The sequence below is a fragment of the Vipera ursinii genome (assembly GCF_947247035.1).
Source record: "Vipera ursinii genome assembly, chromosome: 4".
Classification (NCBI taxonomy): Eukaryota; Metazoa; Chordata; class Lepidosauria; order Squamata; family Viperidae; genus Vipera; species Vipera ursinii.
In genome coordinates this window covers 12,244,462-12,271,590 of record NC_139514.1, presented here as the reverse complement: position 1 = coordinate 12,271,590, position 27,129 = coordinate 12,244,462, and the positions used below count along the sequence as shown (strand labels likewise).

Genomic DNA, 27,129 nt, shown 5'->3' with positions numbered 1-27,129 from the left:
TGCAGCTGCACGCATTGCGATCAGCAAATTGACACCTTTGCTTCGCAAGGTTGCACTGACTGCCAGTAAAGCTTCAGGGGGCAACTCAAGGTGCTGATTACAGCCTGCAAAGTCACAATCAAAAGGCGGGTCTTTCGGCTAAAATTACATGGCTTGCTAAAAAGTGCATTGGTTTCAATTTCTCTGCAGTTGGGTGTGTGTGTGTGTGTGTGTGTGTAATACCTTGAAGTCCGTTGCTGCATTTGTGCTGCGGCCGCTTTCCTGTCAACTGGAGAGCACCTTTTTTCTTCCACTTTCTTCAAAAGATGAACACCTGCCGCTAGAATCCAACCGGGGCACATGAAACACAAGGCTTAGATTAGACAATCTTTCAGGAGAGAGAAGAGGTAAAAGCAATTCCTCCACTGCTTTTCATTGTACATCAAGCAGCAAATGACTCCCAATCTTGGCATAAAACTGAGACACGAGAACAACTACAGAAAGGCGTGGGGGTTTTGCCCATGGGTTCCTGCACACTTGCCCTCTCCACGGAATGTTTACAAATCACAATAGTCACAAGTTAATTTTAAACAACTCATTGTTTGGATGATTGCAAAGGCCCCAAGCAAAATGACTGTCCGCATTTCATATTCCCTCAATTTATACTTGTTTGCTGATAATTACCGTGAGGTGTCCAGTTCACGTTTCGTTGGTGGAGTTGTGGTTTTTTCAGTGGCGGTGCCTTACTCTGGGTCTTTTCAGAGCTTTGCTCTCGGTTTTTTAGTTTCTCCACCCTTTTCAAAGATCTCTCAATGAAATCTTTCTTCCGTTCCAAAAATGATTCCTGCAGGCTGCCGTGGACAGGGGCAAGCTCTGACAATATTACTGTGAGGGGGAAAAAAAGATGCATTTTACAAATAGGAAGTGTGATTTGCAACAACTTCAGACCCAGCCCCACAAAGCACTGTTATTTTTGAAAAAAAAATATAATAAACTGAGTAACAAGAATCATAATACGTTTTGAGGGCAAGAAACTATTTATGCAAAAGACTTCTAAAGAGCATAACCAATTATAAATATGGAAAATAAGGAACAATGATCAGACTCCTTATCGCTAATGGCTAACGGATGTGCAAAACATTTTAAAGGCAAATGTTGGGGTTTGAAACGGTGTGAACACAAAACAGTTTAATCACGGCAGAAGCGTTCCAACCCAAAATTGTGCTCTTTCACGCTTGTAACATTCCTAGCAATGATTTTGAGTTCGAAGCCTTTTGCATAGCAATAATACTAGCAAACCAGCCTTAACATCAAGAGTCAGATACTGCAAGTAGTATCAGACTTTACGCAAGACTGAACCCACAAAAGCACCTTGAATGCAAAAGCATGCAAGTGTAATTAAACCAGTCATTGAATGTGCTCGGTGCAGTTTTCCTTTAGTGTGGCATACAAAGGTAGTGCTACTCAATGGGGTTTGATACAGGAAATGTTATAAAGTCTTTTTAGAGGAAAATCAGTAAAGCTGTCTTACTAAAATTCTTTTTTTGGGGGGGGGTGTCTATGCAAGACTGGAGAATGTTGTAACAATCTGATGAATGAAGCAGCAGCAAGACTATTATCTGCAGGATCCAATGTGAGTCACCGAGACCAAAGGTTTAATCTTCTAAGCCACGGGTGTCAAACTCAATCGTGTCACGTGACATGCCGCGACGATTCTTTGCCTTTGCGGAGCCAGGGCAGGCGTGGCCTGCACATGATGCATCTGGACAGTTTGACACCCCTGTTCTAAGGTTTGGGATTCTGCTGAAGCCCATTCGTAGGGAACTTCTCTGTCTATAAGCCAACTTAAGAGCCAGCCATCAACAGCCTAATTAACGACTAAAAGCCACACACAACCAGGCACCATATAAATACAACGTGTAGAACAGCCCAGTGCACGTGTTCTGGAGAGAGAGAAGTTCCCCCGACAATGGGCTCCAGCATGAGCCCCAAGGCTTGGAACTGTAAGTCTTTGCTCCCAGGGACTGACTCAGATTGTATCCTTTCCACATTTTCCTGGAACATGTACATTTGCCTTCATTCACAAGACTATTATCTGCCTGAGTATTACAGTTTTTAATTCAAGCTGCTATCACCTCTGAATATCAACAGGCTCAGATTTGCACTCATACATTTGCATACATACTACCTCTCGGCTTGGAGCTTTGGTCAGGATCACTTTGAGGGCTTGGAGCTGCTGGTGGATAGTCCAACTGAGTGGGAAATTCATCCACTTCTGGGTTTAGTGGGAAAAATCCTCTGCTCTGTCAAAAAATAATAAGTAAATACAGTAATACGTTACGTGTTGTCGGCGTAATGAGGGTTGATGCATTAAAAAGAAAAGCTACTAAAGGGAGGCATGCGCACCTAAAACAACGAATAGCTAAAGCTAAAAAAAGTACTTTTCAATTGGAATATAATGGCCTTGGGGCGTTAATTATAGGCAGTCCTCAGCTTACGTCCATTTGTTCAGTGACAGTTCAGGGCTGACAAAATGGATGTACAAGTAGTCTCTGAAGTCCCTGCCCTGGCAACAACCTTGTGGTCAAGTGATCCAGTCACTTGGGTACCTGGCTCATTATTATGCTGCAAGGAGCCGGGGTCGTATGATTGCCATTTGCAGCCTCCTTGTGGTTTTCCACAAGCAAAGACAAAGCTGGCAAGGATGGTTCTAAGTCATTCCTCCCTATTGCAGCCTGCTGCCTGCACAGTTTGTACTCTCTAGCCTTCGTCAAATCAAGCCGTGCCTCTTAAGGTTACAAGAGCAGCCAGGATTGCCATCGCTAAGGGATGTGGTCAAGGTGCCTTAGTGACAGCCATCCTGGTCTCAGTTGTTATTGTTAAGCAGTTTGCCAAATATTACCTTATGAAGTAGCAAAAAGGTCTAACAAATTCAAAGCGCTCTATTCTAGATAATTCCAGCATTCTTCAACTTTGGCCAAATTAAAATGTGTGTTGTCACTCCCCGACCCCACCTGTTGTGATTCAGTGTCAGCCTGTGCTCCCAGCAGCTGAGTCCGATGACTCTGAGGAGGAGGGGTTTGGAGAGCCTTTGGTGTCCGAGGGAGGCTCTGATGCACTGCAGGACTCTCAGCCTGGCCCCTCCAGTCATGTTCCTCATGAGGCTCAGCTGTGTGAGTACGAGGTGTTGGACTCAGAAGAGTCACAGGTGAATCTGTTCAGGGACGCTAGAAGCAGAAGGCAATCCAGCAGAGCAGAGAAATCACTGAGGCAACTCAGTGAGAGGAGGAGAAGGCATTGAGAAGCCATGCCTTGGGACTGATAATAAAAGGGGAAGGTGTGGGTGGGGCTGGTTGCTGAAGGCAACCGTTTGAAGACATTCTGAGAGAGTCCTGGTCTGTTCTTGCTACTTCTGTTTAACTCTTGTTTGTTGACTCTTGTTTGATATTTTGATTCACTTATTGAAGGAAATATTCTGTTGCTTTTTTGTTTGAACTGTAAATAAATTTGGGTTGGGTTTTTCCAGCCTATTGACTGTAAAAAGGAAAAAGGGGTTGTCCCTGACACAAAAACAGAGCCTGTTGTAGGCTGGGACAGAACACCACCCCCAAATTTTTACCTGGGGACGGTCTCTAACTTCCAAATGATCACTGGGCATAAGCTCTGATTCGGCAGTGCTGATGTCGTTAGAGCTTACTAGCGTCAGGTCAGGTTCTTCCATAATGCCTCTTCCTGTAAGGGTCTCCTAAAAAATTAAAAATTACAGGAAACAGTAAATAATTGGGATTTCTACAAAAACACACATTTGTCTGCCAGAGGCAAGCATTTCCCCCCCCCCAAGAACTGCATAATTCTATCCCAACCCTTTAGGGCAGGGTTCTCCAAACGTGGCCACTTTAAGACTTGTGGACTTCAACTCCCAGAATGCTTTAGCCAGCCATGCTAGCTGGGGATTCTGGGAATTGAAGTCTACGAGTCTTAAAGTGGCCAAGTTTAGAGAACCCTGCTTTAGGGCAAAAGGTCGTTATCGTGAGCCATACCACCAAAAGAGTTTAAATTGATGGAACAGGACCCCTCAGTATGGAACTACCCCATCACGGACCATCCTCTTTGGGAAATCAGATTAGCTCTGACATTATTTAGCCTATGGCGTGGGTCCGGATTATTTACGGGAGCACCTTCTGCCGGCGTTAACTTCCCATCGTCCTCTGTGCTCCCACAGAGAGGGCCTCCTCAGGGTGCCGTTGGCCAGGGAATGCCGACTGGCGGCCCCCAGGGGGAGAGCATTCTCTGTGCATATGCCTGCCCTATGGAACCAGCTCCCTGTTGAGCTATGGACGGCTCCCGACCTTCGCTCGTTTCGCCGCAACCTGAAAACTTGGTTATTTGAGCTTGCCGGCCTGGACTGAGGGATTGGAATTTTAAATTTTTAGAATGTGATGGGCTAATTAATTTAATTTAATTTTAACTTTGTATACTGTGTTTTAACTGCCCTGTACACCACCCCGAGTCCTTCGGGAGAAGGGCGGTATATAAATCCAAATAGAATAAATAAATAAAATAAAATGTCTGTTAATTTGTTGTTCTTTCCACTGGCACTTGAGCAAGTGTCTACTAAATGGTGTTATTTTTATACCTTCATTTATTACACTTCATCTTTTAATTAGACTAATCAGCTTTCGTGAGCTGAAAAACAGTGCATTTCATATCGTCTCTAAATAGGACAGCTTACATTTAACCCAGGAGTCTCCATTTCAGGCCACTCACCCAAACAGGGATGCTACACTGTGACAAACGGGAATCTGAGCTTTTAGCCTGGATGACATCCATATTTGATTGTGGAAACATGACTGGCTGGCTGGTAATTTCCCGAGCAGAATTCTGAAAGGGACTGCCAGAGTTCATTTCTTGAGGCCAAGCCAGCAGTACCTTCGATCTTGGAAAACTCTGCTCTTGCGTGGAATTTAAAGCATATCCCGTCAGGTCAGTTTCTACATCCCCCTTGACTAATCTGTTCCTGGTCTCCATTTCATTGTTGTCATTGGATGATGTTGTGGCTAGTTCAACGAAGCAGAGACTCCCGGCCCTTGAGCTAGTGCCCTCTTTTGCCAATTCTGTCCTCTCGTGAGTACTTTTCCTTGTGCCAGAATTTGGAATCGTCTCGTAAATGGAGGTTTGATCATCAACTGGAGTAAGGCTGCAAAAATTTTCGATGGACGAACAGAAATAGCGAGAGTCACCGTCGTCTTGCAGATCCTCACATGATCCAGTCTCGGGTGAAATAACTACAAGGTCCCCCCAACAGTTCTTGCTTAGCTCAAGGTTTTGTTCAGGCTTGAAACTAAAGGCTCCAGATTTACCAAAACTATTGTTCTGCAAGGTACTTTCCAGAGATAAGGGTTCAGACAATTCTTTGGCCACTGGTTGAACAGCTGAGAAATGGCAAAACAAAAAAAAACACCCAGTTTTTATATGAAGTTAACTACAGTAAAATTCAGCATATTACTGAATTTTTAAAAGACTGAAGCAGAGAAGGAGCAATTATTACTCATATTAAAAATAAATTACAAGTAGTCTTCTAGCAGGTCAAATCATCTGCTCATCTAAAGCCAGATGGTTGTCCCGTTCAAAATCTCAAGCAAAGGCCTTACTAGAACTTTCAAGATCTCACAGACTGACCCTATGGGGGGAAAAATCACACTCTACTACTAAGCTATAATTCCTCACTAAAAAATTCCCCCCCCCTAAGGTCTGATTAGCCAAGTCATGATGATTATTTTTCAGTGCCAGATGGAAATGTCATGGAAGCTATCAGATGTGAGCAAAAAAATCAACACATCTGCTAACTGGTTTGTTGTCAAATGTTTCTTCTGTCTTGCTTAGCAATATAATATTGTTCTATTGTTTTAAAACGTTTTTAAGATTTTAATTGTGAGCTGCCCAGAGTTGTTTACTGACATGGGGGGGAGGGGGAGAGAGCTGTAGAAATCAAAGCAAATCATTAATATATAAGAAATATCTTTGCTGTGTAAAATCTGTTGGGAAAAATCAATTACTCAATTTCTAAATCAGAGAAGCACGGATCAAACAGAACCTAAACTTCAAAGCCAAACAGAAATAAGTCAGCACCTATTCAAATATCCCCCCTTTTGTTAATAACAGCAATGTTTAATTTTTAAAAATATTTTCCTGACTACAAAGATCAAAGGACTAAACAATTACCTTGCCTTGGCTGGTTTATCCTTTCATTACTCTGTTCCTTTGGCTGAGAACTGCTTAGTTTTCCTCTGCTAAGAAATAAAGTACTGTTGCTTCCTTCTTCCAGAGTAGAAGCTGTTAAATCTTGACTCTTAGATAAATCTGAAATCTATAGAATAAAAATGCATCAAGGGAGAATCAAGGCATAGCATGAAAATTTCATAAGGCATGCTAAAATCTTTTGGAGTTTTCTCAGCTTAACCTAAATACTGCGGTAGAATCGGAATAACTGGGATTCAAATAGTGGCAGAACAGTTTTGCAACTCTCATGTAGCAACAAAACTGTTAAGTCAACTGTACAACTATGCAACATTATGACACAAATGACATTGATGCAAGAAAATCAGACAATAAGCACTTTCATCTTCCAGCCAGAAAATAATAGTAGAATTATGCGGAAAATACTCAGGAATACAAAATAGTTTTTTAATTATTATTTAATTATCTCATCAACAGAGACATTCCATTTGTGGATAACAAAACAATAATAATATTAATAATACCATCAAATGTCAACATCTGCCTATCCAAGGTTCTTGAGAAGAACAGATGGATAAAAATATGCCAAATGCAGTCTAAACATCTGGCTGACTGTAGGACTGACCATAATAATTTATTAAATTTGTATGCCACCCATATATTTCTTTTGGACAAGAAGATTGGTTGCAATATTGTCAATATAGGCTTCCCCATGGGGGAAGTTCATATTTTAAGGGCAGGAATGATGAATTTGGATCAATCTAGCTGAGAAGAAGCTTGATGCCATCAGGCTATCAGCACTAAGGGAGACTTGAATGGTTCCTAGCCCAACTCTGATCTCTCTACATCGGGGGTCACCAATCCCCGGGCCGCAGACCGAACTCGGTCTGTGGCCTGTTAAGAACTGGGCCACGCAAGCGACAGGCGAGCAAGTGAAGTTTCATCTGTGCACGTGCGGGATCTAGATTGCACATAAAATCATCCCCTCCCCGGAAGACAATTTTTCTTCTGAAACTGGTCCCTGGTGCCAGAAAGGCTGGGGACTGCTGCTCTAAATCACTGTTTTATTTTTGCATTTCCATGTTGTAAGCTGTCTATCCTGATATCATAGTGACTCATTCTTTATCCTCTTATAAACCAACAACACAGTAGAAGAGAGAATGACTGACATTATCTGAATGTTGACCAAAGCACTCTTTGTCCAGAGATTTCCATGATGGAAATAAACCACAATTGTCTCTCTCTCTATATATATACATTCTGTGTGTTGACTTCTTAATTCTCATTGGCAAAAGTGTCATAACCGCAGTTACCTATTTGCCCTCATGAATGTATTCTAAAGATCATTAAGCCAGAGCTAACTTTTTAAAAGAAGACACGTTCCCAGTTTTCCTCTGTTCCAAAATACCTTGCTTAAGTCTTTGCTGTTTTGAGATATTCTGCAGTGAAAAAGCGTTGAGCAGATATCAAAGTCAAAACTCGGCTTCAAAGGCTGAAAAAGTTCTCGGTGAAAATTTGGAAAATTTCTTTCAATATCAGCAGCATCGAGTTCAACCGCTGGATCTAGAAGAAATGAAACGGAATTTCAGACGGTACCACGCAGGTTTGTTTCAGTGTTCACTTTTGTGGCTTGTTACTTTGTGGTCACCATGGGAACTACACAAACCTAGGATGACCAAGTTATAACAGATAGTCAGACTGAATACAAAGCACTGGAAAGGGAAATGGCAACCTGCTCAACCAAGAAAACAGGATAGACATTCCCATCCAGGACAAGGTTAGTGTGATGCTGGTAGATGAACCCTCAGATGGGAAAATATCCAACAAGCTACTGAAAAACACAGTGCAAGGATGAGTGACACTGGTCCTATGATGTGGCTGCATTAAAGTCAAAAGGTGGTCCAACTGCTGATGTACCAAGAAGCCAAAGAAAATAGCGCATGCCACTGTTTATGTGGAACATCAGAACAATGAACTAAGGCAAACTTGAAGTCAGACGGGAAGTGTCAAGAATGAACACTGACAGTCTGGGAATCCATGGATTAAATGAAGTGAAATGTCTGTCTGTCTGTCTGTCTGTAGTGTTTTGAGCACCTCGTCGGCCCAAATATGGGCAATACACACACACACACACACGTACACACACGTGTGTGTGTGTATATATACATACATACATATAGGTAAAGGTAAAGGTTCCCCCGCACACGCGTGCTAGTCGTTTCCGACTCTAGGGGCCGGTGCTCATCTCCGTTTCAAAGCCGAAGAGCCAGCGCTTGTCCGAGGACGTCTCTGTGGTCATGTGGCTGGCATGACTAGACGCCAAAGGCGCACGGAACGCTGTTACCTTCCTACCGGAGTGGTCCCTATTTTTCTACTTGCATTTTTACGTGCTTTCGAACTGCTAGGTTGGCAGAAGCTGGGACGAGTAACAGGCGCTCACTCTGTTACGCGGCACTCGGGATTCGACCTGCCAAACTGCCGACCTTCTGATCGACAGGCTCAGCGTCCTAACCCACTGAGCCACCGCGTTCCTGCACATACATATATCTATATCTATATCTATATCTATATCTATATCTATCTATATCTATAGATAGATATTGTGGGCAAAAAAACAATAGGCAAAATGAAGGAGCCGTCATTGTTAATAAAAGTCAGTGCTTGGATATAACTCTCTTACTCTGCTTCCAAGGCAAGCCAATTAATAAGCCAGGTAGTCCTTGAATTACAGCAATTCTTTTACTGACTGTTGAAAGTTACAATGGCACTGAAAAAAGTGACTTATGACCATTTTTCACACTTACGATGGTGGCATGATCACATGATCAAAATTCAGATGCTTGGCAACTGATTCATCTTTATGACCGTTGCAGTGTCCCAGGGTCATGGGGGCCCCTTTTGCAACCTTCTGACAAGCACAGTTAATGGGGAAGCCAGATTCACTTAACAGACGTGTTAACAACTGCAGCAATTAACAACTATGGCAAGAAAAGGTCGTAAAATGGGGCAAAATTCACCTAACAACTGTCTTAGCAACAGAAATTTTGGGCTCAATTGTGGTCGCATTTTGAGGACTACCTGTACAGCGATCCAAGACCATGGTCCAACCAGCGATGCATAGGAAGTGGAGAAGTTTTATGTTAATTTGGAACACCTTATGTGCCCAACACCCTGCCTCCTCTGCCCACGACAACAAACTAATTATTGTGTAGTAAAATGGAATCGTAAAATGGCGAGTTAAAACAGCACCTGGAGTACATAATAGGAAAATTTGGCCAATACTAAAAAAAAAATCTAATATTGTGTCAACAGGCAACACCAACTCAATGCAAATCTTTCCAGATGACAAACTGAGAGAGACAGCGACTTAAAAATGCAATATTAAAACAATAATTTTTCACTGACATAGCTTCAGGTCTATTGTGTCAGTACAATTCTGTTAATCCTCTACACATTGTGTGTGTGTACTTTGCATGGTGTTAACAGAATGTTGCATTAATGCATAAAAAATTCACAAAAACAGCTTGTGAAAGGTCTATCAAAATATAAGACATCAGAGCAGTGAATTATTTTAAAAACATACAGCACGAGCAATGAATAAAATTATGTATATAACATTCAATTATGTATGAGCAGTTACTGGGGTGGCTAAACTCATGCCCAGATATCTAGATTGTTTAGCAATTGGACAGCAGTGCACTCTCAAGCTGATGTACTTCATGCAGAGATCCAGGGAACCTTCGGGGGGGGGGGGGACTCCATCGCAGTATGATGTAAAGTTTGTGGGACATTCCCACAATCACATTCACTGCACACAATAAAAACCGTATATTCCATGGGAAACAATGAACAGAATGCTTTGGAATATTCCATTTATTATCTTCTAATTACATTACCATGGCCAGAAGATACATTACTCAGTGATGACCAGCCGAAATCTTTTTTGTATTTGTTTATTATTTCCTGGATTTTGCTTCCATCGTAATCCGTTTCTTCAAAAGAGGGGCGAGAACTGAGACGCTTTGAAGAATCATCAGATTTTTGTAGAAATGAAGCAGTGCTCGAGATCTCCTTTGCTGGAAAGCTGAAAAAGCTGGTCTGCTGCTTGGCTGCACAGGACTCTGCAAAGCAATTACAAATAATTCTCAACTTTATTCAAGTTAAAAAAAACCATAATGTAATGATAGGTACTGACGATTAAAAACAAACAAAAAAACAGCCCAGTTGCCTTTTGAAAAAAAAGCACTCTTGAGTTCTAGGTCATTGTATATTTTATTTATGCAAAATGTAAAAAAGAGGCCAGGCCAATCAATCAGAATAGAACTGGAAGGGACCTTGGAGGTCTTCTAGTCCAGCCCCCTGCTCAAGCAGGAGAACCTACACCATTCTAGACAAGTGACTGTCCAGTCTCTTCGTAAAAGCCTCCAGTGATGAAGTGCCCACAATTTCTGGAGGCAAGCTGTTCCACTGGTTAACTGTCCTCACCGTTAGGAAGTTTCTCCTTAATTCCAGGTTGCTTCTCTCTTTGATCAGTTTCCAAACATTGTTTCTTGTCCTGCCCTCTGGTGCTTTGGAGAATAAGTTGACCCTTTTCTTTGTGGCAGTCTCTCAAACACTGGAATACTGCCATCATGTCACCCCTAGTCCTTCTTTTCTCTACTGGCCAAACCCAAATCGTGCAACAGTTCTTCATACATTTTAGTCTCTAGACCAGGGCTTTTCAACCAGTGGTACGGGTACCACCTGTGGTACATTGGCACCTGGCAGGTGGTACGTGACCATCCTAGAAAAGTGGTAGCGGAGGAGGGGAATGAGCTGAACCGGTGGCAGCACCGCACAAGCCTGAGCGAGAGACGGCTGGAGCTGCAGGGCTCAGCGGAAGCGCCAGGATCAGCGCCAGGCTCCAGATGGAGCTCAGCACTGATCCTGGTACTTCTGAGCCCAGAAGGCAGGTGTCTTGCTTGGCTGTGGCATGGGGGGCACTTTTTTCAGTGCCACTGTAACTTCAAACAGTCACTAAGCGAACTGACAACTACCTGTACTTCCATCACTTTTTTCCCTTTTTTTTTTTTTTGGTCATCAAGTTTTTGACACCTTGCTAGACGACTGGTGGTACTCGGATGTTGCCATATCCTAAAAGTGGTACAATGGGTGAAAAGGTTGAAAAGCCCTGCCCTAGACCTTTAATCATCTTAGTTGCTCTTCCTTGCACCTTTTTTCCCCCCAAAGTCTCACATCTTTTTTTGTAATGCGCTGACCAAAACTGGCTCATATTTTAAGTGTTTGTCCACTAGGACTCCAAAGTCCCTCCCACAGTTACTGTTTTCGAGCCGGGTTTTGCCTAATCTGTACTTGTACCTTTGGTTTTTCCTGCCTAAATGCAAAACCTTGCTTTTTTCCACATTAAACTTCATGTTGTTGGATAGGGCCCATTGTTCGGGTCTGTCAAGATCTTTTCATTTGAGCGTGCCCCAAACTTACCTTTACCAGCAAGATCATCATCTGGGTTGTGATTTTTTATAAAGTTGGCAGCAGAAGGAGTTTCTGAAGTAAAATAGCCACAAGGGACCTGCTGTGTACAAGTTGTCGGCGTTAGCAGACCCGGAGACCACGCGTTTGATAGTGTTACCTAGGACAAGAGTATTATACAGGTGTGTGAGTCCAGATTGCTATACTCACAAGTGCTTGAAATCAAAACGTGCTGCATTCTGAGCTCAGTTCAAGTGTAGAAACCTCCATGTATTCAACTGTCAGTACATGTCAGGTTCATCATCGCTCAAAACATGTCAATCTCATTCTTGCTCTCCTTCCCCCCCCCCACTCTTCCAGCAAAACCACCCACCTTCAGACTATACTCATACGTTCATTCATCACACACAAAACTCACAAATCATCATACACACAAACACACACACACAGGTTCAGGCTTGAATTGCTTCCCAGAACAGTATATAAATCATGCACCACAGATCAGCTGATCATTTTAGTGCTCATATTTGGCTATTTCTCATCACAGAACCAGTGAATAAGAGGCTCTCAGAGGAACAGTAAAGCAATTCAAGACACTTTTATGGCTACTAAATGATAAAAATCTGTATTTTGTACTATTACAATATAAAATACAGTATGTCTCAGCTGTGTATCTTTTAAAGTGCCTTCAGAAATGTAGTACTTTGTTTGCAAATGACTTTTTTAATCGAATCAAAATGAAGCTTAATGTTCTTTTAAGGAAGACACCGTACTACCATGCTGTTATTTACATACATATCAAATAATACCATCCCTGCTGCACTATTTTTGCCATCTAAAAAATCTTGGGCAAATTAATGGAAAGAAAAGGAAAATTGTAATGGAAAACATATGCAAGTTAATGTGCCAGATGGAGCTCCTTAGAGCAGACATGTCAAACACAAGGCCCGGGGGCCGGATCCGGCCCGCAAAGTGGTTTCATGTGGCCCGCGAAGCCATCCTGGAAACAGTGAGGGAACGGCCCCCACTGCCTTGGCCCTGGCCCAGAGACCCTCCTTCTGCCAGAGACCCTCAGATCTGTCCCACTCCTGCCCAGGCCCCCATAGACACCCTTGATGCGAACGATGTAGAGCTGGCCACGCCCACCCAGTAGGCCATACACACTCTAGCCATGCCCACCCAGTAGGCCACGCCCACCCTGGCCATACCCACCCGGCCCCCTGAGGGCAACTGCAATGCTGACGCGGCCCTCAATGAAATTGAGTTTGACACCCCTGCCTTAGAGCTTCTTATGTAGCATGAAGTGTAAAACATGAACAGTGTATTGTTCATGTGATTTCCAGGTACCGAGTACTAATCAACAGTATTTAAAAGGCAAATATTAAAAGAGAACGAGATTGTTTAAAGTAAACGGTACAATTATATAACATACTAAACACTAGTTATTACGACTTACTTGGCTGTTTGGCCTCAATGATGGATCAGGAGACGTAACTATTCTTCCACTATCAGCGGAATAATTCGATAAATTTTGATCTATAGAAGTAAATTCTTTGGAGTGGACTGAATATAAAGAAGAGGAAGCAACATGAAGCAGCTGGCAAACCACGATGCACTCAAGTTTAACTCTATGTGGTCACACATAGACATAATTCCACAAGTGAGAGCTGACAATAATTGCAACAGCCTTGGCAACTTTAAGATGTGTGGATTTCAACTTATCTTCAACTTCAATTCCACTTGGCTGGGGAATTCTGGGAGTCGAAGTCCACATTTTGAAGTGGCCAAGGTTGAGAAAACATTGTTCTGGAGAGCTCCAGGTCTTCTGTTCCTATATTTGCATAGGTCATAATTTAAACAGGCTTTAGAAATGTAGGATATTCTTCAGAGACACTAACTTAACAACTGTCTCACTTAGCAACAGAAATTTTGGGCTCAACGGCGGCCGTAAGTCAAGAACTACCTGTACTACCTGTATTTATTTACAGGGAAAATTACTATCTTTGAGGAAATTTTTTAAACAACTCATCCAAGGTGTCCATATTCCCCTTTCTCGAGATTTTACTCTTGACTGTACCAAGTCCTTGCAAATCTATGAAGAGAGGAGTCATTAAGGAAGGCTGCATAACCAGCCCTTGGACCTTAAATCACATTCTAAAAACAACGCCAATGCTTGTTAAGATTCCACGGCGGTGATTAGAGAATATTTCTTAAATATGAAATATACACATAGATATTTAAGAGAGTTTATTTGGCTTATCGTCCCTGACTTTGATATGAAATTTAACCCTGCCACCGCTTCCACTGAAAAGCCATCGTTCTCCCAAAAGGTAACTCTCCTCACCTGAGTCATACAAACCATCAGCTTTCCACATTGGTTCATCTTGCCATGAGCCTTGTCTGTGCTCCACGCTTTGACCAGAATTTAGTCCTTTATCATCAGCAAGAGAAATAGTCCTTAGCAGATCCATTTCTTCCTGTAAAGACTCAGTTGGGCTTTTGCTGGACCGTAGCTTATCAATTCGGGGAGTGAGGAATGGATCTCCAGTAAGAAGCTCTTTGCATCCTGAAATTTCTGTAGCAACGAGGAAAGGTCTATTAGAAAACACCTGTCCTTGCTGTTCAACCGTCCCACTGGATCAGACAGAGTGAGCTTGCTCTATATCCTCTCCTTTAAAAGTTGCCACCTAGACCAGGGCTAGGCAACCTTGGCTCTTTATGACTCGTGGACTTCAACTCCCAGAATTCCTGAGCCAGCCACGCTGAGGGGAAAGGGAGAGGTTTCCACGTTGAGCCATGCTGGCTCAGGAATTCTGGGAGTTGAAGTCCACGAGTCATAAAAGAGCCAAGGTTGCCTACCCCTGGACCAGCCAGACCCAATTCCTACAACCATTTTTCATATGTTTTAATCTCCAGGCCTTGGATCATCTTAGTTGCTCTTATCTAAACTTTTTCCAAAGTCTCAGTGTCCTAGGGTGACTCAGGAAGGCAGACCTTTTTCAGTGTCCCTGACCGGTGGAACATTCTTCCCCTTGAGATACGTTAAGACCTCGCCGTTTTAAACTTCTGGAAAGCCATGAAGAGCTGGCTTAATTCCCGGGGCCTGCCTAGTGAGATTGGACCCTGGATGTAGTTGGATTGGCCATCTGGTTTCTCTCGTTTGTTGTGTTGCATTGTGTTTATTATACTATTATATTTTTATTACTCTTGCTAGCTGCCCACCTAACAATGTAGGGGTGACCAGACAAATCTTTTCAAAACAAGCAAATTGTCAAGCGCTGGGGAAATCAGGAGATTCAGGCAGTTCAAATGAGTTTAAAGATTTACTGCAAGGTTAAGCTCTCTCAACAAGAATCTGGCCAACTGGCGGTTAAGGGAAATGAGCGGGAGATAAGAGAGGCATTCAAGGTCTTGTGGGCGCACAGGGACTCAAACCTGGTCAACTCCTACACAAATAAGCAAGGCTATATTTTGCAGCTGCTCCCCCTGTATGATAATTTTGGCTGATAACAAGCAGGTTGTGTTTTTTTTAATGATTTAGGGATTGTTTTAAAAACTAGTTAAATACTGCTTTTCACAAGTTGCCAATAGTGTTAGTATCTATGCCAATATCTTATGAATGATGCATCGGTTATCAACCATCAATAATATATTGTTATCTTATTTTTTTTTCTTTTTCTTGCCCATCAATAAGCCTGAGAAGACGAAAATTCACGAGACAAATGAAGGTATCCCAAAACGTGCATTGCAGCAAGACAAAACTCTCTTTGTGCCTAATCTAAAAGAACATTTTCACACGTACATACACAAAGCAGCTTGTATATAAACAATCTCCAAGTTAGCACTAAGGCACAATACCTGTACAGAACAAGTCACAATGTGAATCTGATAAAAAAAAATACCATGAAAGTATTCTGAAACAAGCTACGTTTAATGTAATGAAGGACAGGAAAGGAATAGTAAGGTTAGGATTGAAGGAAAGCGACATCTCTTCCAGGCTGCCCATCGCTGTCTCAAAAATATGCTTTTGCAGTTTAATGGGATATATTATATATATTATATTTATATTTATTAAACTTATATACCGCCCTTCTCCCGTAAGACCCAGGGCAGTTCACAAGGCAATTAAAACAATATGACAATACAAAAGTTAATAACAAATTAAAATAAATTATCCTTAATTAAAATCTAAAACCCTTAACTCTAATGAATAACCCAATTGCAATAGGTTAAAAATTAAAAGTTCTCAGTCCTGGCTGGAAAGCTCAAAGAGCCAGGTCTTCAGGTCCCAGCAGAATGAACGAAAATCAGGGGCAGTCCTAAGCTCTACGGGTAACTGGTTCCAGAGGGCAGGCACGCCCACAGAGAAGGCCCTCCCCCTGGGTGTTGCCCGTCGGCAATCCTTTGCCGGCGGCACCCTGAGAAGGCCCTCCCTGTGGGATCGCACAGGACGAAGGGAACTTGATGCCAGCAGCAGGTGTTCCCTCAGATATCCCGGACCCTCACCATTTAGGGCTTTATAGGTCATCACCAGCAGGAAGTGCTTAAATGCAGAAAGAGACAGGATTTTGACTGGCATTTATACTGTCGTAATTCACCTGTGCTGGTAAATCTGTCGCTCCTTGGTGTGTCAAGTTCTTGTATAGCACTAAGTTCATGCTGTTCCAAATCAAGTCCTGGTTTTACTTTGACCAAAGGTGGCTTTGAAAGTCTCTGTTTCTCTTCTCTAGTCCACGTGCTCTGAAATGGCCCTGCAAGGTAAAAAATATGTTCAGAACCAGAATTGGTGAGATAAATGTTATATAGAAACCTAGACTCTGGACTCAGACTTTCCCAGTTACATCTATTTTTATGTGAAACAAGCTGTTCTCCCTGCAATATAAGGATAATGATTCTGATGTGTACGCCTACATGTACTTACTCATATATGGCTGTAATATTACTCATATGGCTGTAATATTACTATTTGTCATTATTATCTTGTTTATTCTCCCCTCATTGGTATGATGATGATTCTATTGCTTTGCATGAGAGTTTCTCCACCAGAGATAAAATTTATCATCAGCTATAGAAATAGTTCTTAGCAGATCTGTATCTTCCTGTAAAGCAGGGGTGTCAAACTCAATTTCATTGAGGGCCGCATCAGCACTGAGGTTGCCCTCAGGGGGGTGGGGGGGCGTGGCCTACTAGGTGGGCGTGGCTGGAGTGTGTGTGGCCTACTGGGTGAGCATGGCCAGCACTACATCATTTGCGTCAAGGGTACCTATGGGGGCCTGGGCAGGAGTGGGACAGAAGAAATGTACCATCGCCTGGAAGTAGCCAACACATGGCCCTCGCCCACTTCACATATCTGACTTGGTGGGCTCTGGGGTAGGGGATGCCATAAGCAGCATGAGAGTCGATGTTACCTGCACAATGCTGCCCAGCCCCGAACCTGCCCGGTTTTGGCAGGCAGCGGGGTGCTCTCCTCACAGTGCCGAGAGGCTGAGCTGGGTGGCATGAATCTGAAGAGAAGCACAATGCTGCCCAGCCCCTAGCCTGCCCGAAGTAGGCAGGGCCATGTGCTGGCCACTTACAGAAAATGGTGCATTTCTTCATTCCTCACAAAGGGTGATACCTCCCCAGCACGTGCCCAGTGGGCGGGGCTGACATGGCAGGGGCTGGTCCCTCACTGTTTCCAGACGGCCTTGTGGAGGTAAGAATGAATGCATTTCAGCATAGATGGTCACCACGAAATTGTACATTGGCTCCCGGCTGGCCTGGGCCAGGACCAAGGCAGCGGGGGCCATTCCCTCACTGTTTCTAGGAAGGGTTCGCAGGCGACATGAAACCACTTCGTGGGCCGGATCCGGCCCCTGGGCCTTGTGTTTGCCATTTCTGCTGTAAAGATTCAAGATTCAGTGGGGCTTTTACTGGACTGTAGTTTATCAACTGTGGGAGTGAGGAATATATATCTCCAGTAAGATGCTCTTTGTATCCTGAAATTCGACCAAATAAAATATTCATTCGTTCGTTCGCTGTACTGACTGCGAAGACAGAAGTGATAATGGTCTGTCCCGAACCCAAACCCAGGTGAGATATTCTCCAGTGAAATTGTCATTGATGGAAGCTCTTCCCTTTCAAAAACAGACCACAATGGAAAGGAACAGGACAGAACAGGGTTACTGACCTAGAAACATAAATTCACACTTTCAGTTTCAATCGGAAAGAGAAAGAAAGCAATCCAACACCCATCGCAATGTTCGAAACGCTCTTACCTGTTTGTTCCATTGAGTTCACTTTTTGAAACCAAGAATTATTTTCTGCATGGCTGTTCACATCATCAAAGTGAACCTGCTTTGGCTTGCCATCTTCCGCTTCATTAAGAAGCACGTTCAGCAAACTGAGGCTGTCGGGCTTTGCCTCTGTTGTATCCCTGTCCGGCCTTGACTGTGTTACCTTAAAGAAGAAAAAAAAAACTTATTTTCTGATGTAAATGCCCAATGTACCGAGAGTAACGTCTGATCACACAAGATGACTTTCCATCGTTCTATGCCACGTGGCAAACCCACTGTGGGAAGAATCCAGAGAAAGAAACATTTTGGGGAATATTAAAAAGGCAGAATACATCTCCCCAAAGGAATAACGGAGAAGATCTTTTAAAAAAAGACAGAAACCAGGTCCCAGAAACCAGCCCCAACCCTTCTCCCCCAAGCAGAAACTAGGCAGAGGACAGCTTTTAGAAATGCAGATGTGATAATCCATTCAGGAAGGTTGGAGCCAGGAAGCTATTAAGACGACAAAGACACCTAAAATCTACATTTGTTGTTGTTGTTGTTGTTAGCTGTGAAGTCGTGTCCGACCCATCGCGACCCTATGGACGACGTTCCTCCAGGCCTTCCTGTCCTCCACCTTCTTCTGGAGTCCATTTGAGTTCACGCCTACTGCTATAGTGACTCCATCCAGCCACCTCATTCTCTGTCGTCCCCTTCTTCTCTTGCCCTCAATCTTTCAATCTACATACCCCCACCCAAATTCTAAGGACAGGAGACATAATAGGATTAACCCACCAATACCAAAAGAACACACTCAGACTCAGGTCAAAGGACATGACACAGGAAATACAAAGCCTCAAACAGGAAGAACTCCAAGTACAAAGCCCAAAGGAGGTATACAAGCCCACCTCTCCCTGCTCCATGTGGTCAGTTTTCCCAGAGCCATCTGGAAAAGAAACCTGGCTCTGCTCTTCAATAAACTACAACCTTCTTTCTAAAGCAGTCTCCATTTTGATTATTCCCAACTTGGACTGGACTGATGGAGATTTTTCTTTCAAAACCAGGTTTGGTTTAAAAAGTCATCCAAACTTCTTGAGACCAAGAAGATGGTGGACTTTATTAAAGGAACACATCTAGTTGTTTTTTTTTTAATGTTCAAAGTTTTATACTTAAGAGTACGGGCAATTGGAGACTGTAACACGAGTATATGTAGCTATCTCCAAGACCTTCAAAACATTTTAAAATATAAGATGAAGTTTAAAAATGCCTCAAATTTCATGGGGAAGAAATATTATAAAACCTGTGTTCCTATATAAAATCTTTTGAAATACTGGCAGGTTTAGATTTTGTTTGAAAATGTTAGTGCCCCACATGTAACACAACACCCAGGGACTGAAAGAGTAACTGATTCTGGAATTAAAAGATAATTGTTGCATTTAACAGAATTTCATTAGAAACGGTTCTAGGACTGCAAGCTATGCATGATATAAAACTCCCTCTGCTGATTTGCTACTCAACTACGATCTTGTCTTTTTTGACAGCAGGTGAGAGAAAATGTACTAGCAATAACCAGATTTTTTTCAAAAATGCAATAGATGAGATTGATAATTGCTGGAAAACCAGGGAAAACGGAATTTTCTTATTTCAAAAAATCCAGAAATTGCAGAGCATTATGGCTAACTGAAGTCAGCTTTTAAATGATCACCTACTCAGGACCTAGTCTAAGCAGATGATAGGTTTAGATGAGAACTAACAATGGAAAAAAGGGATGCGGTGGCTCAGTGGGTTAGGACGCTGAGCTTGTCGATCAGAAGGTTGGCAGTTTGGCGGGTTGAATCCCGAGTGCCGCGTAACAGAGTGAGCGCCTGTTACTCGTCCCAGCTTCTGCCAACCTAGCAGTTCGAAAGCACCTAAAAATGCAAGTAGAAAAATAGGGAGCACTACGGTGGGAAGGTAACAGCGTTCCATGCGCCTTTGGCGTCTAGTCATGCCGGCCACATGACCACGGAGACATCCTCAGACAAGCGCTGGCTCTTCAGCTTTGAAACGGAGATGAGCACCGGCCCCTAGAGTCGGAAACCACTAGCACGCATGTGCAGGGGAACCTTTACCTTTACCTTAACAATGGAAAGACAACTAGAGTGTTTCCTCTTTCAGAATGACCCCGACGAGACGTCTGAATGTTTCTTTTTCTCGTACTAAAAAGCATACCCGTTTAATAATCCCTTTTAAGGCTTCTTGCTGTCGCTCCATTTTTTCTTTCAGCTGGGCATGTCTCTGCAGCAGCAAGTCCTCCTGGATTTTCTGCCGAAACAGGAGGGTTTCCCGCTGCTCATCTAGTCGTTCCTGCAGTTCTTTCAAGTGCTCCTGCTGAACTTCAATGCTCTCAGAGGAAGCCAGCAGTTGGTCTCTTAATTCTACTATATCAGGACAACTGGACAAAACCTCAGGTCCCTTTTTCGATGCCGAGGACTCCTGGATGGTCTCGGTCTTGGCCACTACAGGAGGCCGTGAGGAAGAAATCGAATGCAAAGGAAGATGGCGGGTCTGGTTAGAAACTGTGTTTATCCTGTTCTCCATAGGAATATCTCGGTGCTTTAAGAACGTTGGCAAAAGAATCATTTCAGCTTGAGGTTTGTCAGGCATGGGTGCTTCGGACAAGACGGTTTCTGAAGCCCCTGGAGAATCACCTTCAGGTAAAACGAATCGGGCATTTGGAATGTGAACAACAGGTTGGGTGGTAGCTGAGGTATCCTCAGGGTTTGGCAATAACAATCCGGGAATCTTGTGAAATTCCAATGACCGTGCCACAGTTGTTCCCACTGCATCCAGTTTTTCTTTCTCCTGATGCGAAGAGGATCCTTGTTCCAAATGGAAACACCTTTGATTTACCGGCATTTGCCTTTCAGAATCAACCCTGGGCTGAGCTTGCTCCTCACTGGCAAGTTCCAGCCTCTGCTCCTTGTTTTTTTTCTGCCACGATGGCGCCAGCTCTTCGACAGAAACCTTCTCGGATGGCGTGTAAGTCGTTGCTTTAATTCTCTGGGACGGATGCAACTCCTGTGCTTGTGACAATGGATCAGGGAGAGAATTCAGGCTTGCAAGTCTGTCTTCGGGATTTAACCATGCCCTGGAAACTGACTGGAATCTCTGCTGCAGTTTATTCTGATATTCTTCTAATTTTCTTCTGGCTTCGTCCACCGATTCTTGATGCATCCTACAACAACAGGCATATTATGTGATCAAACAGAACAATATTCTAAGGGTCCAAAAAATGCCAATAAATTCAATCCCAGAATTTACATTCTGACTCTCCCAACACCAAAAAAACAAAAAAACAAAAACAAAACCCACCTGTTTTGCATCAGCAGACGTTGCTGACAGTCGTGAATCCTCTTTAGATGGTCATCCTCTTTAGGAAACCAGGCTGCCTGTGACTCCAGGGCAATGTCAGTCTAAAGAAAAATTTAATTGAATTAAACTCATCGCAGGACGACTCAGCGTGGCCAACCCACTGTGGGACAACTTGCTGCAGGGCAATTTAACAATTCAATTTAATTATTTAAAATAAATACCAAAATGTTTTAAATTTTGCCAGTCACCTTTCCTTTTGTCCCTGTTTTTGCACCTCTTCTTTAATGATTCTATTCCACCATTTCTTTGATATTAGTGTAACACTTGGCCATGGTGAGTTGGCTGTGGCTAGTTGGCCACGGTGAGCTGGCCGTGGCGAACTGTTGTAAGATCCTTTACAAACTTACCATGAGCACGGAGAATAATCTCTACTACCACATTATCTAATTGCATTACTTGTACCTTGTATTCTGCTTCCTGCTTCTGGTGCACAACAGAATCAAAAACGTTTTGTTCTGTTTGACATTCTTGATCTTTCTTTTCCTGCTCTGTCTTAGCTTCCTGCTCTTGGTGTTGCACATTAGGCTTCAGAAAATCAACTTCCAGTTGTCTTTTTTGCTCTGTGGTTTGCTGCTGTTGTTGCTGCTTTGTCTGGTCAGGCAAATTGGAATCCTATGTTAATGGCAGGAGGACTCACGTTTTCTCAAAATAATACCTGGCAGAAATGTTAAATATATTGCTAGGAGAGCACTAATACTTTTTTTTACCAGTATTAATCCAGATTCCCAGGTTGTTTTAAAAGAGACTACATAAGAGTCATATATAAAGAGGCAATCCTTACAGATAGTGCTCAATTTACAACCACTGGTTGAACGACAACTCAAAGTTGCTAAGCTTGTAAGCCGCCCTGAGTCTTTGGAGAAGGGCGGGATATAAATGGAATTTTAAAAAAAAAGTTGTAATGACCAGGGCTTTTTTTTGTCATAGAACGCTCAGAACGGAGTTCCGGCACCTTTTTTGGATGGAACCTTGTAGGGTAGGCAAGGCGGGTTGTATAACATGTGTGAGTTCCGGCACCTTTTTCTTTTACAAAAAAAGCACTGGTAATGACACTGAAAAAAAGTGACATGGCCCATCATTAAGGTTAGGGTTACTGCATCATCTTGCAGTCCTGTCATCACAATTTGGACGCTTGGCAAACCAGCTCACATTTATGGCAGCTGCAGTGTTCCACAGTCACAGCACCACAATTTGCAATCTTCTCAGATGGCTTCCTACCAGTAAAGTCAATGCAGGAAGCCTGATTTATTTAATGGCTGCAGTGATTCACTTAAAGACTATGGCAAAAATTGTAAAATATAGTGTGGTCCCATGATGCCTCACTTAATGATGGTGTTGTTTAATGACAAATTTTCTGGACCCAACGGTGGTCATAAATCATGGACTACCTGTACTGCCTTCATCTTTTATAATAGCGATGCAGCAAAGTTCAATATTTGAATTAACATCATTCAGTCCTTTTCAAATAATTGTTTAAATTTAATTACACCTACAAATTAAAATAAAACATATATACAAATCAAACAAAGCAAAATGTAAAAAAAAATCTAAGTAAAATCTAACAGAATTTTATAACACAAGTGCTATGCAAAAAAAATCACACATATTGAAAAACAGTCAGCTTGGCTATGCATTGTTCATAACATATTCATGAATTGTGGGAAGAACTCTTATGAATTAAATATGACTGCTTAAATCTGATCTCTGTATCCGAAGCTTGACTTCTGCATTTGCTAACCTTGCATGATCATGACTTTCAAATGTGCATATGCAGATTTATGTTAACTAATATTCATTGTTCCTTTAAGACCTGTGTGGGTTTCTTTCTTCGCTTATCTAATATTTGCAAAGTGGAAAAAGGTATCCTGCAGACTACTTTAGACTGAGATTGGACAAATTATTAAAACGTTCAAATATTTGCTGCTTAAAAATACAGCTGTTAAGGCAGTTTTCCTCAAATAGGAAATTACAGGCATATCCAGTTTGGTTATTAAGGAATCCAAGGGATGAGGCTGTCACGTTCATGCCACTTCCAGATTACAGGAAATGGCCTGGCCTGACCCAGCACAGTCCTTATCTTCACCCGTTTAATAAGTTTTATTGTTAGATATTATTTGATGCATCATATATTTCCATTCTGTACTACTGATTGAAACGTTCTTTTTCATGTTTATAGATTTCCAGGTAAAACATATCACTGTACGAAAAATACTACGCCTTCTGCAACCCCCAAAAAGGAAAAAAAAGGAATTAATGCAGTTTGAAAATAACAGTGCTAAATGTAATTCCTAACCAAAGGAACACTTAAAAGTATTTCAGATATGGGGGAAAAAACCAGTGTTACAAAAACGCTTAAGGTATTGATATTGCTAAAAAATAGCTGTACCTGTGTGAATCTTTCTAATTCCTTTCTAATTTTAGTGGTTTTCTCTTCCGCTTGTTTTATAAGTTCATTTCCAGCAACAATAGTTTGGTCCAGTATTTCTGGAAACTCTAAAATAATATAAACAAAAACATTAGATTACAGAGAGTTTGAATAATTTAAGCAAAACATACATTATTAAACATTTAAAATGATAGGAGAATACTAAGATATGAAGGAAATTATGGAGAATATGGTAAATGGCATATAAATTCTTTATACGGATCTCACTAAAAGAAGTCCACCATATTGAGGTTTAATAATTTATGCTTCTGATTTTTCCTTATAAAATTCAACTACAGTGCATCAACATTCTATACTTTTTTTTTTAACTTCTTCAAAAGTCTTCGTGAATCTAAGCTGCAGCAACCCAATTCCTTCTCGCTGCAGCATGAACAAAATGGAGATGACACTGGGCTGGTGGATTTCTTTTGTTTTCCTTTTTAAAAAGCCATGATCATTTTGGTCAGTTTCTCGATGTACAGACAAATTAGGGGGGGGGGAACTGTACCTTCAGAAGGTTCAGCAGCAAGATCATGCTTGGATTCAGGTTCAGGCCGTGATGCTAATCCATCGGCTTTTTCTCCTCCACCAGAAATGGTCCCTGACTCGATTGTCCCGATGTCACTTCGCGCCTCTGAGTCACACCTTGACGTCCAAAGGTCTTTTTGGTTCCGTATCTTGTTTAGCAACTTTTTTAGAGCTAGCTTTGCCGGAGGCTGGCATATCTTTTCCACTTCACCACCTAAAAACAAAAACAACATAAAATGAACTGCAATAATAACCTGAAAGCACTAATAAGAAGCAGCAGCTTTCTGGCTACAGCTATCGTACAAGTGAATATTATAACAAGTTGCTTCTGTGATACCAAAAATTTAAAAACCGTACTATTTCAGGAAAACTGCCTTAAGGGCTACATTTTAAGCAGGGAATTTATTTATTGAGGATACTACCCTGCAGCCCTTAAAAATATTGCAACCCACAAAGGCTAGTCACAAAACGATGAATGCAAAACACGCCACGGAGCAGGCATTTTAAATAAAACTTGGAGAATCTATCAGTTCGGAAGGCTTTATCTCAAATGCACAGCTTAGGTTCATGGTGTATTGGCAGCATTCACACAACTTGCTAAGCCATAAACCATGCTGAGCCAACAAACAATATCACAATTTATGATAGTATATGAATCACACCTAGTGTGCACGCCAAGCCTTGTCACCATGCTGCCTACTATTGCACAAGATCCAACTGGTTCAATTTAAGCTTGAGCTGAACCTGACCTCTGCTGACCACCTGGGCACATCCATGCAGTTTCCTTGGTAACAATACAGAAATGGGGCATGATCAAGCTTTGGCAACTTATTTATTTATTATTATTATTTAAATTTATATACCGCCCTATTCCCGTAGGACTCAGGGCGGTTTACAGGGAGAATTAAAATACATAGCATACAAAAATTAAAAGCAGTTAAAAACTATAATTAAATTACAGTCCCTGAAATTAAACTAAAACCCAATTAAATTAAATTTGTTAAAACCCCTCAGTCTGGGCCAAACAGCTCGAAGAACCAGGTTTTCAAGTCCCGGCGAAATGAGCGAAGGTCGGGGGCAGTCCTGAGTTCCGTGGGAAGTTGGTTCCAGAGGGCCGGTGCACCCACAGAGAATGCCCTTCCCCTGGGAATAACCCGCCGGCATTCCTTAACTGGCAGTACCCTGAGAAGGCCCTCCCTATCAGTTTCTGAGTATTTTCTGAGTATGAAAAAGCTGAGGGTCAACCGAACAGAAAGCATTGGGGCCAGCAAGACCCATGTAGTCAGAGGAAGCAGAATTACTTTGCCTTTCCTCCTGTTCAGCTGACTGGTAGAGAGTACTAACTTGGCACTCTTGGGAAGGCCCCACTTCTGCCTTCAATGGAGCTTTGTTGCTGTCCCACTAACTTTTTAAGCATGTCCTGCAAAAACTTCAAAGCAGAAGGAGCTTGTGCTTTATTGATTTATTGAGGGCTCAGTGGGTTAGGACGCTGAGCTGGTCGGCAGTTTGGCAGGTCGAATCTCGAGTGCCGCGTAACAGAGTGAGCGCCTGTTACTCATCCCAGCTTCTGCCAACCTAGCAGTTCGAAAGCACGTAAAAAAAATGCAAGTAGAAAAATAGGGACCACTATGGTGGGAAGGTAACAGCATTCCGTGTGCCTTTGGCGTCTAGTCATGCCGGCCACATGACCATGGAGACGTCCTCGGACAAGCGCTGGCTCTTCGGCTTTGAAACGGAGATGAGCACCAGCCCCTAGAGTTGGAAACGACTAGCACGCATGTGCGGGGGAACCTTTACCTTTACTATCTTGCTTGACTAAGAACATGGCCAGTTCACGTGCGTGGACTGAAAGCACGAAGTGCTGGATTACAGCTTTCAGTTCTTAGCAAAATAATAATAATAATAATTCTTCGTACCGCTTGGCTCATTGTCCTCCATCTCATTTTCCAATCTTGGAGGCAAGTCACATACAGGTTCTGGTTCCTGGGAAAGTTCTAGTTCATCATCTTGAGATGCATCGGAGGGAGCTGGCAAAGGCTGTGGATCAAGGTGCAAAATAAGATCTCCTTTCATTTCTGCGTAAAGAAACAGCAACATGAAATCAACAGTGCAATATTTTGTTTTTCCAAATTATAATGGTCTAGGTCAGGGGTAGGCAACCTTGGCTCTTTTATGACTCGTGGACTTCAACTCCCATAATTCCTGAACCAGCATGGCTCAGCTTGGAAACCTCTCGCTTTCCCCTCAGCATGGCTGACTCAGGAATTCTGGGAGTTGAAGTCCACAAGTCATAAAAGAGCCAAGGTTGCCTACCCCTGATCTAGGTTATAGAGTAAAAAAAATCCCACTATTTTATTTCTATTCGTGGTTAACTGTGCTAAAATTATCTCATGGTGAGACAATTTATAATGAGAGCTTTAGCCATATGGTAATTGTAATTGTCTGCTGTTAAGAATTAGCAAGTGAATAGCATTGTCAAACCCTAAATACATTTCTGTTAAAATGGGAAACACCATCCACTTAAAAGCAAACAGATGGGATTCCCAAATGGATTTCTTTCCCAAATCGTAAACATTAGAAACAAAGATTAGGATAGGAAAACTACAGTATGTGCTTCTTGGTTCCTTCTTATTCATGTAGAAACTAATTTATTTGGGCTGTCAGCTGCAACTCATTAATCAAGAGCATCCAAATAATCCAAGAAAGTACCATGGGTACAGATTCACTGAAAGTCTCTAATATTAAGTTTTTCCACTGCAACTAGATGGAAACCAGCACAAGGCTCAATAAACTGGTAGGGGTTCCCAGCATCAACGCAGGAAG

At 42.3% G+C, this 27,129-nt stretch overlaps 1 protein-coding gene across 3 annotated transcripts in view; it reads right to left on the bottom strand.

The window, feature by feature from the left end:
- CEP295 (centrosomal protein 295) overlaps positions 1-27,129 on the bottom strand; it is a 54,406-nt gene that overhangs the window by 3,053 nt on the left and 24,224 nt on the right. For all 3 annotated transcript variants that reach the window (XM_083362090.1, XM_083362091.1, XM_083362092.1), the window contains 19 exons: positions 26,223-26,381; positions 24,287-24,520; positions 23,740-23,846; positions 21,756-21,944; positions 21,294-21,394; positions 20,151-21,156; positions 17,943-18,123; positions 16,284-16,436; positions 14,030-14,260; positions 13,142-13,248; positions 11,698-11,845; positions 10,113-10,337; positions 7,625-7,779; positions 6,202-6,346; positions 4,747-5,411; positions 3,599-3,724; positions 2,168-2,282; positions 664-864; positions 223-319 (listed from right to left, as the gene is read on the bottom strand). In XM_083362090.1, the coding sequence (XP_083218216.1) occupies positions 223-319; positions 664-864; positions 2,168-2,282; positions 3,599-3,724; positions 4,747-5,411; positions 6,202-6,346; positions 7,625-7,779; positions 10,113-10,337; positions 11,698-11,845; positions 13,142-13,248; positions 14,030-14,260; positions 16,284-16,436; positions 17,943-18,123; positions 20,151-21,156; positions 21,294-21,394; positions 21,756-21,944; positions 23,740-23,846; positions 24,287-24,520; positions 26,223-26,381 (4,345 nt within the window). The remainder of the gene's footprint in view (positions 1-222; positions 320-663; positions 865-2,167; positions 2,283-3,598; positions 3,725-4,746; positions 5,412-6,201; positions 6,347-7,624; positions 7,780-10,112; positions 10,338-11,697; positions 11,846-13,141; positions 13,249-14,029; positions 14,261-16,283; positions 16,437-17,942; positions 18,124-20,150; positions 21,157-21,293; positions 21,395-21,755; positions 21,945-23,739; positions 23,847-24,286; positions 24,521-26,222; positions 26,382-27,129) is intronic.